This window comes from Nesoenas mayeri, assembly GCF_963082525.1.
Source record: "Nesoenas mayeri genome assembly, chromosome: 2".
Taxonomy (NCBI): Eukaryota; Metazoa; Chordata; class Aves; order Columbiformes; family Columbidae; genus Nesoenas; species Nesoenas mayeri.
This window is the reverse complement of record NC_137543.1, coordinates 125351260-125366174: the sequence shown is the minus strand read 5'-3', so window position 1 is coordinate 125366174 and position 14915 is coordinate 125351260. Positions and strand designations below refer to the sequence as shown.

The following is a 14915-nucleotide window of genomic DNA, read 5'->3' as shown; positions in this document are numbered from 1 at the left end:
ATCTCTGGATTATCTTTTTCTTTTTTTTATCAGGGTTTAGAAATCGAGATTATATGTAACACATATCATGCTTTCAGAATTGGAAAGTAAGTATTATTCTGGAAAATATTTTAAGGATTAATAGAATAGTTTGTTGAATCTCAGTTTATGGTTTTGACTCTTTTTATATCATCTAGAATTACAACCTGCATATGCACTAAGTAGAACCTCCGTATTTTTGCCCTTTGTTGAGAACCAGTTTAAACTGGTATTTTCATACTGTTCACTGAGTGCATGTGTCTGTGTATGCGTGTGAGTATGGCAGATAACTAGAAAGGGATGGCTTGGGAAAGGATGTGACATGTCCTACAGAGCTTTAGTTCAAGAGAGATCACCAAATGGTTCCAAAACCCTATAGACTTGCAGAGGGTTCTTAGCTCATTTATGCCCAGCTATGAAATTAGTCATCTTTTTATAGGAATTGAGCATAGCTTGGGCATGGATTTTCATGCTGGAAGCTTGTGAAAAGGAAAAGGGTCATCAATGGTGAGTAAAAACCATTAGATCACTCAAGTAAGGAAAGGAATAAGTTAGAGTTTTTCAGTTAGATTCTGGTATTTGCTTTAGAAATTTTGAATGAAAATATCACAAAAGCATGTAGACATGGTGATTACAAACTTGGAAGACACTAGGGTAATGTTGGTCTCAACCCTCTAATGTTTAGTGTTGTGGATACTGTGTAAGAGCTTAACTGGAGCAAAATATATAAATAAATAAGGAACTACAACTGCACGTAGTTTCACATTTTTTAATGTAGACACTTTCATATCTGAAACAACTGAGTTCATTTTTTTTTTTGTACAAATTCATTTTCTTTAATTTTTTCAGTGTAATTTCATAAGAGTTTTTGAGAGAGTACATTTCTTACAAGATTTTTTTTTTTTTTTTCTTTAGAAAGGGATGTGTGCCCATATCTTACCAGTAGTGGAAATAACAGGCTGAGAGAAGCCATGCAGATTGAGCTCGCTAGCGATAGGATCCAACTGAATAAATCAAAGCCAAGGTTTACATTTGAGGTTTTTTGTACAAAATGCTCTTATGAGATTTGTCAATCCCTGTTTATTTTTCCTGCATGCTTCTTAGGTACTTAGTGCCTAACGGAGCTTCTGGTTTACTTTGTGTAGGATTGGCAGGGGAGGGCCGACTGCAGGCTGGAGGGAAGAAGGAGCAACATGGGAAAAGCAGAAAAGAACTGCATCAGCAGCTGCTTGTGGTCAGAGAACGTGGGCTGAAATCATCAGGAATATGAAAAAGAAAGTGAGAGGATACAGAAGTAAGAATCTGCCTACAGAGACTAGGCAGAGTTGTTTTTCTGAGGGTGATTGACCATTGATTTGCTATTGAGTTTTGCTTCATATGAAGTGATTCTGCATTACTTGGGTGTGAAAATTAGAGCTGAAATTATAGGAAAAAAAAAAAAGAAAAAGCTCTGTTTAAATCTTTGGAGGTGAGGAGTGGGGAATGCATAGGTGATATGATTGCTGTTTCCAAACCTGTTGAACTTGAAGATCTTGAGTTCTTCCTGTTGAGTTCCACCAAGTCAGTTCACCTTGCCAGGTCAAGTCCACCTTTGACAGCAACATAACTACTTGCTGCTTTGCAGACTCATGCACTTTGCTTCTGTTAAGCTTACAGGCTCACCAGCAGAGCAGTAAGTGGGGAAGGAGCAAAAGTCTGCAACACCAGTCAGGGCTGTCTTAAAATGCATGGGTATTTGTTAACAAAACAGGCGTATCTGTGCTAACACATGGCAAAAATCTGTGGGGAAAAAAAGGCACTTTGTAGTTTTTACAGAACGTGGGCAACTTCTTTGAAGTCAATGGGATAGTCTAGACTTCTTGATCTTCAATTCACTTGAACTCTGATTTTTTCTAATTATAACTGAAGCTGAATTATCTAACTTTTCTCATAGTGAAGAAAAGAATACAGTCTTCACCCTTTCCTTCCTCTCTACATCAAGTATAAAGATGATATCTTAGATATGTGTGTGCTGTGTTTCAGCACAGAATATGGTCAGCCAACTAATTTGATATTATCTGTTACTACTTCTGCTTTAGTTGTAGGCAACCATTGCTTATGTCAGATACACAATTTACATCACCTGTTCTCCTTTTCAGAGTGCTTGGTGTGATGTATGTAGGTTGTAAGACCACTTAAAATTATGTTTTTCCAGCCTACACAGAAAGAATTTACAGTGAGGTGACTTCAGAATTTTTCACTGTAGTAATAATGCTTATTATTAATGATTTGTATTATGTGAGCTGCTGAGACAGAATAGAGGTTGTAGTTCTTGTCCCAGTTTGAAACATACATATCAAATAAAGCTTCAAGTATGAAGTTTGCACAGGCTGAAGTTTGTTGTTAGGGCATACTTAAAGATAATATATTCTAACATACCTCTTGTAGAAAACTTCCGATCCACTAATTGTCCAAATATATTAAAGTTGCTTTAACAATCAGCTCAAATTAAATATCCTTCTTGCCCATTTTACAGTTGTTATCTGTAAAATTTTTGCCCTTCCTCCTGTAGAAAATGCTTAAAGCCCACCTCATCTCAGGGCATTTGGGACACAAATTCAGCACTAAAGAAAACCAATAGTTTTGATGCTGTGTAGTTGTCTGGAGTCTCTAAGGCTTTAAAATATTGATGCTTGTATTGAATTTTCAAAGTTTTTTGATAAGCTAGTGTCATTGGTAGGTAGAAGCTAGTGCATACTAAGAATCACAAACAGTTTATAACATATTAAATATTCCATAAGTACTTTCAGAATAGGTTATTGTTCAGTTTTTTAAATACTCTTTGTTGCCTCAATTTGCTTACCTTCCTACTTACTCAAAGTCTTAATGAGGAAAAAAAAAATATATATATATATATATATATATAAAAAATTAATCTACCACTTTTTAAACAGTAATCCCCCCCCAAAAAAAGTAGAACATGTAATTCCTAAAAATAATAAACTCTTTCAAGAGAATTGGTCATTTCTCAATTTGTATTAAAGATTTTTCTACTGTTTTTAGAAGTTTCTTGCCTCAGGAGTTCTGTTTTAGTTTGGGGGATTTTGTTTGTTTGTTTTTGTTTGATTGTTTTTGTTTTTCCTTTTACAGCTTTCTCAGTAAGTACTTTAGCACAGCAGTCAAGCTGTAAATAAGACTGCCCAGATGAAGAAACAGCTTACACCTAAGCATAGATCAGAGAGCTGTCAAGAAATAAAAGATGAATCACACTCACCTACCTCCCTCTGGATTTTTAGCTAATGAGTTGGATGCAGAAAGAAATACTTACCATTTTCCATTCAATTGCATATATATGTTATCTGGGGCTGTTGTCCTAAATTGTTTTGATAATAAGGTAGAAAGGGGTGCTATGCCAAAAAACCTCTAATCTCTTCAATCTTGAATGGTGGATTCCATATGCACACTGATAAGCCTTTGGTGTACTGGATCGCTAGGGAAATTTAAAGCAAGCATTTATCTCCTTTTCTGTTAAAGCTTTGGTTGCTTCACAAATGCTAATGTGGAATAAGTAAGAAAATCCTTTTTTCTAACTTTGATAACTACACACTGGAGGTTTCTGAGACAAATGTAAATATCCTTATATCTTTCTTTCTTAGCTATGTCAACCAAATCTGCATGAAGTAGTTAGGTATGTGGCTGGTGCTACCACACAGATTTGTATATGTGAATAGTAAACACCTAACTCTACTAAGCACTTATGGAGCTTTGCTCATTATGAACCATATGAAATTTTGCTCATTTCAAATCTTAATTGTATTACTGAAAATGACAGAACATTTTTTGTAGCTTTAAGAACGCAGAGCCAGCTGGGCCTACTTGGTGATATAATCTAAAATGTTTATACCTCGCATTTTACTTATACCTTCTGTTCAGCCTGAGGATTTTGTTGAATGAAAACAGTAGTTCTTAAAGCATGAACCAATTACAACCTGAAAGACCTCAATGCACAAAACCAGATATTCTGAGATGTGTGTCTAACTCACTTTGTGTTAAGGCTTTGCACTATATCTTGAAAAATTTGAAGGATCTTGCACTGTGCCAAAACAACAAGAATTCCCTCAGAGCTTTCATTAATTTTAGAGACTCAAATCTAATGGCAGAGATCAACATGGCAGAAATACCACAGATCCACTACTAGTAGTGTGTAGGTTAACTTGTATATGTCAAATTATCATAGCATACTGCCTAGCTTCAAACTGCAGAATACGATTTCTGCAGAAATATAAAATTTTTCTCCAAGTGAAACCTGGGAAGTAATTCTGTTCCAGACTCAGATCTGGCACTAGAACTGGGCATTTGATTGAAATATATCCTAAAGAATTCTTTTCTGATACGTCAAATGAATGGTCCAATGTGATACTCTCTTTCTGCTGTCTCTGCATTTTCCCTTTGCCCTCAGTAGAGTGTCAGCAGGGGAAAAAATTACTTCCTGGCTTCTTATTTATAATGGCTAATAGGCTAGATCTTACTTTACCTAGTCTTAGTGTAGCCTACCTAAAGAACATGTAGGGAGAAATGCAAATCAATCTTTCCTTCCTGAAGCTGTGAAATGAAAGGAAAAACAGAGTAACTAAATTCTGCAAGGGATGATCATGACAGTCAAACCCACCTTTCTTTTCCCTAGCACCTCTACATATACATGTGTTTTATGCTTGAACCTAGTTTAGATATTTTTGTAGACATTGTGCTGTACAGAATACGAGTGTTTAACATGAATCTAAATGATGTGAGTTTATCATCTCATTTGCTAAGCCACATTTGATTTCGAAAATGACTTTACCTAAAGTCAGTGTCTGCCCAGTGTAGCCTGTCTTTCCTAAGCAGCCTGTCAGTGGATGAAAACAAGTAAAAGTCAGTGCTCCTGACAGTGTTCTGGAGCTGAATAAACCAAGAAAGTTGAATTTGTAACATCTGTAACATTTGTAACTGACGTGTTTCTTGGCAGTAATGAAATTCATCAGGTCCTTTGGTGGTTCAGAGGATCATCTAACGAAGTATCAATTCACAAAATGGGTTTCTCAATGTAAATCAGGGTAGAATTAAACACAATGGCAAAATTGATACTTCTGTGTAACATTATACCAATGTTTGGCAGTGCCTTAGACATTCTTACACCTTGTGTCCCAAAAATGTAGAGGTCTTCAGCTCCGATTCTTCATAGGTTCCACCATGTGCCAGTAGTACACCACTGCAGAGGAAAGCCTCTCTACAAGTACATTAAAGGAAAGAATGTTTCATATTGCTTTTCTTAAGATGGAAATGCTGTCATGGATACTGAGTGACCGCAACAGTTCTCCTGCTCAAACCTGGACAAGAGTTAGCAATTTGTCAGAGTGTCAGCTACTGCATTATATTTAAAATGGAGTGTGAGCAACTGGGTAAATTTAGTAGGTGCATAGATTTATTTTTCAAACTCTTTTGCAAAACCAACAATGTGAACTCTGTTGTAGGACTTCAAAAGTAATTTCTGCATGGATTATGTGGCTGTTCTATTTGAGTATCTATGTTCATAAGAAGCTGCTATAGAATACTGGATCTACCTGGTCAAATGTAAACAACATTAAACCTAAGCATTTGAGTCTTGTAGGTACCACTCTCCAATGCTATCCTGGTATAGTGAGAGTCAAACATTTTCCGTTTATAATATCCTTTCAGTACCAAAAGATTCTAAAATAAAATTCTAGAATGTAAAAGTTCTTTAATATAGACTAGTGGTGATCCATGCCCTCTCAATGAGGCAGCATTTTCCATTGAGTTTTTATAACATGTCAGATTGTTTTATCTCAAGTTGTTTTACTCATTGAAGGTGTACCTGGTCATATACTTTTGCTCTCTTTACAGTGCTCTCCTTCACATCAAGTCTATGTGTTGGCTGTCTTTGTTATAGTAACAAAATTGTTGAAATGTGCCATTTCCAATGCTGCCTTAATTCAGAAGTAAAGGCACAGAAAAATTAAACAACAACAAAAAAAGAGATAAAACATGGGGGAAAAGGTGGAAAACAGTGTATTTGATAAATAGGAAAAGTCAGGAAATAGGAAAAATACCTAACAACCAGAATCTAATAAAATCTTTCTCATTTAAAGAGAACTGCATAAATAGTTACTTATTCTGCTATTCTATGTTCATGTTTATGTAAGCATAAGGTTTTGATTTTTTTGTCATTATTTTCAAACAAATCATGGGGGCAAAAACCTGTCAGTACTTATTTTTGCATTTTTCTAAATTGTATGAAAGCTTGCAAATGGGACAAAGATCAATCACTACTCTTTATAGGTCTGGTGGTAGAAATGCTTTGTTTGTCATATTCTGGAAAATCTATCCTTCGATTTTGCTTTCTGAGGGGAGTCTCTTCATACATGCTGGTCTGCAGACATTTCCCATACACTGAATGAAAAATGCAGCATAAAAGACACATCAGAAATTAAGTATTCATTCTTATGTGTATAGAGCAGGAAGAAAAGTTCTCAGGCATCAGAAACTGCCTACAAAACCAAGAGCAGACAAATCTACTACTCCTCCTAGTAATTCTTCTACTACCCACTTTTTAGTTTTAATTTGATTTGTAATAAAACCAAGTTACAATACTACAATACTAGAATGGTTATTTTGCATTATGTTTTGATTATGAAGAAATGAAAGCTGAGGTATGCTCAGTTTTTAAGACTTCATATCTTTTTTTTTTTTTCCCCAGGAATATGCTGAATTGGAGCAGATTTATATAACACACAATAAACTAGCTATAAGGAAAGGAAATATCTGCATCCAAAGATAAAACAAATCCCTTTAATAAACTGAAACTACGAAATACTTATATTCTGTTTTTATTTCCATTTGTGAGGCAGGCATCATCTTCCTGTACCTTCACTCTGTTCATGGGCAAGAGGCTGAATTTCACTTGTAGGTTCTTCCATTTAGCATTTCTACCTCCCCTTCCCCACAGGCTGTAAGAAACATCTCTTTGGGCAGCAAACCCTTTCCAAACATCTGCACACTCCATGTTCTTCAAGATGTGGAGCCATGCACCTCCTAAAATCACCTCCATACAACAGCAGCATGTAAAAGAGGCAGCTGAAGGTGTAGCTTCTTGTCCATCACCAGCATACAGAAAGGAGTCTGTGTTGCCATTGCCGACATAAGACGGCACAGGGAGTGCAGTTCCCTCTGTGTAACAATAACAGTCTACCTAGATTACAAATAACACAGTTGACAAGTCTATTGCACATTGGACTAGCATCTAGAAAGCTGCCTATCATAGTTTGGATATTAAAGAAAGTCCACTGGCTTTCAGGTTGCCAAGACCATCACCCCACAGTTGTTATTTTTTAATGAGAAAAAAGTCAGTCATACTATGAATGTCTTCCTAACACTTGGGATAACTTCTTTCTCTTTTATGAGATGGTCTTCAACATGAGGCATTACAATTTGCAAGGCAGCAGGCTCATTATCTTGCTGTAAACCACCAAGAATTAATGGTTGGCTGCACTCTTCTCTGACTGTGTAAAAGTTATACAAGTAGTTCTCACTAATGTTAGTAGAAACTGGTATATAGCTCCAGGACAGATTATAGTCTTTGTCTTGTAAGACATGAAAATAATTGAGACTCTGTTGTCAAGACCTGAGCTTTTTTTTTGAGTGTTAATTTGTTTTGGCAAGACATGTCAAAAGCATATCTCCTATTGAAAGACACTCATCCTGGAATGTTAGATAGGAACATACAAAATGCACAAGCCACCAAGCAATTCACATCACTTTTGTGATCTCCACCATAGCCTACAAGCCTTTTTTTTTTTTCTTTGAGTGAGCTCAGCACTTTTCTGTTGATAAACAAATTATTATCTTTGAGGATGGCATTTGTTCTCTGTGCTGGACAGCTATCACAAAAGTAAGTTTCCGTTATACCTTTGAAATAAAGTGATTAATTTTTTGGTTTTTTTATCTCAAAACATAAGCAAGTTTAATGCACAGCGATAATACTCTCATTTTTCATTAAGAAAAATACCGATATTTGGTACTGTTTACAGAACAATGTGAGTTTGTGGTTGGTATTATTTTTTATTTTTTAATTCAAGATCCCTTTGAAATCAGAGAGTTTGAAATGTTCTAAACATTATTTTTCTCCTTACAAAGAGCAATTTCTTGCATGAATTGATTTAACTCTATGTATATGATCTCTTACCGCTATATTTTATTTGCTTCTGCATTACATTTTTCGGGGTTGTTTGTTTGTTTGTTTGTTTTTCCATACATAAGAAAAACAATCACTGCTATGGTCAATTTCAGATGTTATCCCCAGGAATCAAGAAATCCATGTCTCTGATTCTGTTCATTCTTTGTCAAGCAGATATTATTCTAAATTTCCGAACAACGTATGTCAGCAAGTCTGGCCAAGTTATATTTGAAGCAAGATCTATTTGTATCCACTACGTGACTACCTGGTTTATCATTGATTTAATTGCTGCACTTCCTTTTGATCTTCTTTACGCTTTCAATGTCACTGTGGTAAGTACTAACCTATCTTTTTTTATTTTGTCTTCTTTCAAGATGTTTTTGTTGATTGGGTTTTTGTTCAAATCTGGAGACTAAAACTCAATGAACTAAAATACATTGGTGTCTTTCTCAGATTTGTAGTGTATTTTCACATTGGATGCTGAAGGAAGGGCTACAATGTAGTGGTACATATTGGTTAAAAGTATTACAAGATTGGGTGTCAAAGCCACCAGTCATTATAATGAAAGACACATATGTACCTTTTTTTTAAATTCAATTATCCTTACTTTGTAAAGAGTTGTACCTAGATTAGCTTCGTTTTTACTTGCGATACTCACATACAGTTCCTTATGGCTTTTGCTTTCTTATGCTGTATGAATTCAGTCCTTAATTTTTCAACACTCATAAATTTTTACTGTGGTAAAGTAAATAATTGTTCTCGTCAGTATGGTCAGAACTCTTTTCTCAGCTAGGAATCTTCTTTCTCTTTTGTTTTCTCTTTCACTTTTCTCTGCACATTCTAGTGCAAAAATTGCAGTGTGACCACTAAATCTTGTGTGTTCTAACTTGTATTACTTACAATTGTTATTAACTTTGGCTTTGGTTTCAGCTCATCTTTTTTAGGAATATAATGACAAAATGCTTAAATGGCTTTGAAAAACGTGTGGGTCTGGTGTTGTTACACTCATGATGGGGGTACATTTTTATTAGTTTACTTAGTCTAAGACATAGGATATTCTTCTGATAGTGCTATTAGATTTAGTAGAGAAAGAATCTACTAAGCAAAACACAAGAAACAATCAACAATCAAACAAACACTCTCCACCCCAAAACAAGCAAATAAAAAACAAACAAACAAGCTCCACCCCCTCTGAATCAGAATGTTTAATTCTGGAAAAAAAAAAAAAGTTGGCAAATGTTTCTCAATTATGTGGATTTTTCACATAGAGACTTAGGCTTTTAAGCTGTCCACTTTCTAATTCTCAGAATTTTGATCTTTTGTAAACAGATACGCTCAATTTCATTTTCATTAAATGTGAATTACAGACAATTACATAGAGGATAGGGTAGGCACATTTCAGGAAGAAAAAAATAAAGAAAAATAATTTAAAAAAAAAAACACACCAAAACAAAACAGAAAAACACTGGTCAGGAAGCCTCCCATGTAAGGTATCATGTTTGATTTTATGATTTTGTTCCATTTCCTTCAATAATCTTCCTTTTCATTCCATTTATACATTACAAATGAACAATCTGATTGTAGCACAGTAGCTTTTAAAACCGGATAGTTAATCATTTCACATTCTTCAATTACTGGTTTTGTTTTGGTTTTTTGATTTTTTTGTTTTTTTGTTTGTTTTTTTTTTTAATAATTGGTGGTAATCTATTTAAATACACTACTATCTCAGTTTATCCCATTCATTAAAACTAAACAGTCAGTATAATCATGTTGGTTTAATTTTCATTAAGAATTTTTCATTGAATGAACAAAAAATAAAAAAAACCAAACAAAACATTATCACAAAATTTATCTTGGTTGGTTTTGTTTTGTTTCATTTTTTTCATTGGGAAGACTGATATGCTTTCCATACTGAATTGTGGAAAACAAAGTATTACCCAATATTTGTTTTTACAGTTAAAATGTCATAATATTAAAAACACTACTATAATACGATTAATAAACATCTCCTGTCTGTTGTACATTCCACTCTTTTCAGGCTTTAAGATTTAATAAGCCATTTCCTCATGTCTGTTCTCAGATTTTCACTCCATCGACTCTCAGATGTTGCCTCAACAGAACGGTGAGAAGGGGCATCAGGGAGCATCTTACTCCTTTGCTGTTCAGGTCCTGGCACAAAGGCCAAATTTTTAGGGATGCTCTAAATTCTGCAAGCTATAGGTATAGTGTCATACATACATGTGTATGTATGGCACATGAATGTCATCCTCCAGTTGGAGATTTGTGGAGTTAGAGTGTGTGAAAAAGCTGTGGAGTCTCTTGCCATCCTTGGAGATATTTTGAAAGAAAAAAAGTGAAACTGTATAAATTGGCTCGACTGTCTTTACACCTTGCAGTGATTCTGCCCCACCACTAAATGGGTGATTCTTAGGAGGTCTGACACCTCAGGCACATTCCTCCCTAACCTCAGGGAGATGTTGAGGTACTGCTGGGAACCTAACCCCTTCTGAGACCCTAATCCCTTCCATGCTTGTAATTATCTAACATAAACAACCCCTTAATCTATAGAAATGTGGTATGAAATGCTGCCAAAGTGAAAAACAGCACAGTTATAATGATTGAATTTGCTCTTCTCTGGGTAACTTTTGGTGGTTATATAGTGAGAGTATCAGTTTTTAAGGAAAGCAGCTAATGAAGTAGACACAAGGATTAAAGATCCCTGCCACTAGTCATTTATTAAAATGTATCATGTTCCTGAATAATACCTTTTTGCCGTAGGACATGATTCTTCCAAGCAGAGAATTTCATCCCTAGTTTGTAGCAACTTTGTTTCTCAGTACTTCTCAGCACTATGCTATGATTGAGTTTGTGTTAGAGATAAGATTCTGTCTTTGTCATTTTGACAGAAAAAGGTTAACCGAGCTAGTCTAAAATGATTAACCAAATGGAAAATTTAGATGGCTTTATATTTGTGGGCAAGACAAAAATCTATGCAGGCACAAGTATGAGTGCTGACTCCTCATTTTGTCTTTCTAAATTTGTGGCATAGAAAAGAAAGCTGCCTGAAGGCATTTCAGGTCTTCCAATGACAGATTGGACACAATACAAAAAAAGTGTTTGGCATGACTAATGAGAAAATTCAGTGCAATTACATATGATTAATTACATCTGTGTTCAAATCTATACAGAAATTATTTCAAAATGAGGTGATCTTTAGGCTTAAAATAAAGCATGTTTTCACATTAAAATTATTATGATATCTGATTTTCTGTTTTTATGTCTATTAGTTTTCTATAACTTAAAAAAGTAGGCAGAATTCAGTCACAAGTGATAACTGGCAAGGCACACTTGTTGTAACCTAAGTTATCACTATTTGGTTGTGATGTGGTAGAACTCCGGTAAAGCTGAAAGCTCCAATGTGAAAGCCATAGCACATATATGATCCTTATATATATATATGTATATCTATTATTATAACACCTTGAAGAGTCAGTCATGAATAGGGATCCCTTTATGTTAAGAGTGCAACAGAACCATGTTTGGTTCAAAAAAGTTGATGAGAGACAAGAAAAGGAGAACTTTGGTGGGGAATGAATTACCACAGAGAAAGAGGCAGTTGCTATGGTGGCATGGCATTCAATTAGAATAATTATATTTTAATAGCTATATGTTTGTACTAATACAACCAAATATTTTACAGCCTTCTGCCGCAGACTTGTAGATATTCTTGTGCTTAAGGCCACAGACATAACTAATTTCACTGACTTATTGTAAATGACATAAGATGAATGAAAGAAATGCAAGAAAAAAAAAAAAAGACGATGTAGTTGTTTGTGTGATCTCATGTTAGATCTTATTCCTGACAGCAGTGTACTTCAAATTATTTTAAATAAGTGTCATGTTTTTGTTGATTTTCTTTTCTCCCCTGCTATGTACCTGAGAAAAAATGTCAAGGTTCTTAAAAAAAAAATTAAAAAAAAAAAAAAAAATTGGGATCCTAACCTATATATTGTTTGCTAACTCTATGAAACAGCTGAAACATGACCCAAGTATATTCCATGCAAAGTTGGAAACTGTGCATGTTCTGTGGATGTAGGTGGGAGGATGCTCTGGAGGAGATGGGGTCATCCAGAGCCTGCTGGCTGCTGCATGGGAGCATCTCCTCTGAGGCCAGAGCACATATACTTCATAAACTGACATACACTTAGGGTGCTGAGCAGACTAGGTGAAAAGTTGAAAGGCAATAAAGTTTTAGGTAAGGAATTTAAGCAGTAGTATCAGAAGTTTTAATACAACCTTTTTTGGACTTCAACTTAGTACAGAGCAATAAAATGTGCCCAGGAACCTGTATCTAGGTTTAAATCTGAAGAAAAACATCTGAGTCTCCACTCAGTTCTCTGCTTCCTTGTTCTGTAAAATATCTGCTATATGTTATTATCTCTTCCAGGCTTTAATTATTAAGCTGGTTTCATGTCATACATAGTTGAGATTGGCTGTTAGCAGAAACTGAAAATCATTGTGTGCCTGAAGATGGTTATTTTGTGGTTTCATATTGGAATTAAATGAACACTGGTCAGTTTGACAACTGTGTTTCTGTTCTAGAGCAGGGAAGGATGCATTTTTGCACAAACACATGTTTTTAAGTTAAATCTGAAAGAAGACTTTGCATGGAAAAAAAAGACAAAATGGAAAAGCTCGCAGTATTTCAAGTTTCTTTGGTTTTAATCAGAAATAGTAAACATATATGTACACAGCAAAAGTAAACACTTTTTTTTTTAAACCATTTTCTTTGCTGTTCTCTGCTGTCTTCAAATCTAGTCTAAGAGTAACTGAATGAAGAGTGGGCAAAAATTTGTAGAGCTTTAGCAGATAGAGTTTCCTTTCATTGAAATAAGAGAACTGCGTGATAGAAGTCAATTGCTGAAAGTTGTTTTCTCTCCTCGTTCTCCTAGGTTTCCCTTGTCCACCTCCTAAAGACCGTCCGGTTATTACGCCTCTTGCGTCTCCTTCAGAAATTGGATCGTTACTCCCAGCACAGCACAATTGTTCTCACACTTCTCATGTCCATGTTTGCCTTGCTTGCTCACTGGATGGCCTGCATTTGGTATGTCATAGGGAAAAGGGAGATGGAACAGAATAACCCCCTTACCTGGGACATAGGTAAGTTCTTCTTTACACCATATACATATATATGTATACATGTGTGTATATATGCATATATATATGTAAATACATAAAAACACATGTACAAGTCATTCAATATTTCCTTTTTTGTTTAATCTTATACTATTATTTAATGTTGTTTGTAGAGAAAAGGAAGAGATTGGCGCTCTGAATTTCAGGTCAATGTGAAAAAGAGGGTTAAAATGAAAAGAAAATGGGAAAGTAGAAAAAGAATGAGATTTTTGAGAGTGTTTCAATGTTTTGGGAATTGAGGATCTGTATAGGAAAGGGCTAGATAGAATGTGTAGAAAAGTAGATGAGAAAGTTCATCCTGGTTTTGCAAATCAGGCAAATTCTTCGACAGAGACATTCCCTCGAGTGTGCTGATTGTTCCTTACTATACATTGAAATAGATAGGCCCTGAAATGCCTTCAAGTTAAAAATTCCCTTCAGGAACATTGTCTAGTGGATTTGCAGGTTTTGCTCTTTTGCACAGCAGACGAAGTGTTTATCAGTGGAGGTTTTAGAACGCTGTATTTTGATCCAATGTGTAGTTTCCACCCTGCCTTTATTCTGATTTCATTGAGTGTTTCAGATTGACTTTTTAGATTTTAAGGTTTTCCTCTTTTGTTTAAGGTTTATTGTTATTTCTAAGGGTTGTACCTGTGTGTGATAGTACAATGAAGAAAGAATATATCTTGTAGATGAGCCTGGCATTGCCAGTTACTTTGTACACTCTTGAAGGTGTGTTACCCTCTAGTGCAACAGCTGATAATTACATCTTCCAATGTGGGTCATTCTGGCTTTATTGTAGAATTGCATTTCTTTTTTGGTCTTTCTCAGATTCCATATCAATATTGAGCATGCCTTTTTCTCCCTTTTCTTTCTGGTTCCTTGTGCTCTGTCTTTTTAATTCTACTTGTATTCACATTTAGCCTACATCTATTGTGTGTTCAGTGAAGCAGGAGAGAAAACAAGGCCAGTAATAAAATTAACTGGAAGGGGAAGACCTGCTGTTTTTCTTTGTGTTGTTAGGCACTAAAGACACAATTAAGAAGCATATGAATAACTTAACATGTGTATGTTATCTGTGAGAGGAAAAGAAGGCACATGTGTCTCTTTCATAAACAAATAGTATCTAAAGGTGAGAGAGTTTCTCAACAGAAAAAATATTTGTTGGGGGGAATAATGCAAATATCTGTGACCAAAGGCTCATTGAGGCGCATTCAAGCTGCAGTGTGCTCTATTCAATATCTCCTGTAATTTCTCATTTCTCTCTTAACCCCATTATTATCTGTTCATCTATCTAATACTGATAAGTCTGAAGGAAAAATGACAAGTATGACCTCAGATGAGGTGAGGGTGCTGGTTCAGGAAGAGGAAAAGAAGCAAAGAAGTCCAATAAATATATCTCTCCAGTTTCTCCATAGGTTACTGAAAGCTTTGTGGAGTATTTTTATTCTTCTACTTGATTGTTTACTTTTCCTTCCCTTTGTAAACCATGTCTGTGACCTGCTGCTGAACT

The 14915-nt window shown here is 35.2% G+C and overlaps 1 protein-coding gene across 1 annotated transcript in view; it reads left to right on the top strand.

Moving 5' to 3' along the window:
- The window catches only part of KCNH8 (potassium voltage-gated channel subfamily H member 8), a gene marked incomplete at both ends in the record, with an annotated part of 188164 nt that overhangs the window by 108780 nt on the left and 64469 nt on the right, over window positions 1-14915 (top strand). The window contains 2 exons of the mRNA XM_080339990.1: window positions 8402-8559; window positions 13180-13387. Coding sequence (XP_080196116.1) covers window positions 8402-8559; window positions 13180-13387 — 366 coding nt within the window. The remainder of the gene's footprint in view (window positions 1-8401; window positions 8560-13179; window positions 13388-14915) is intronic.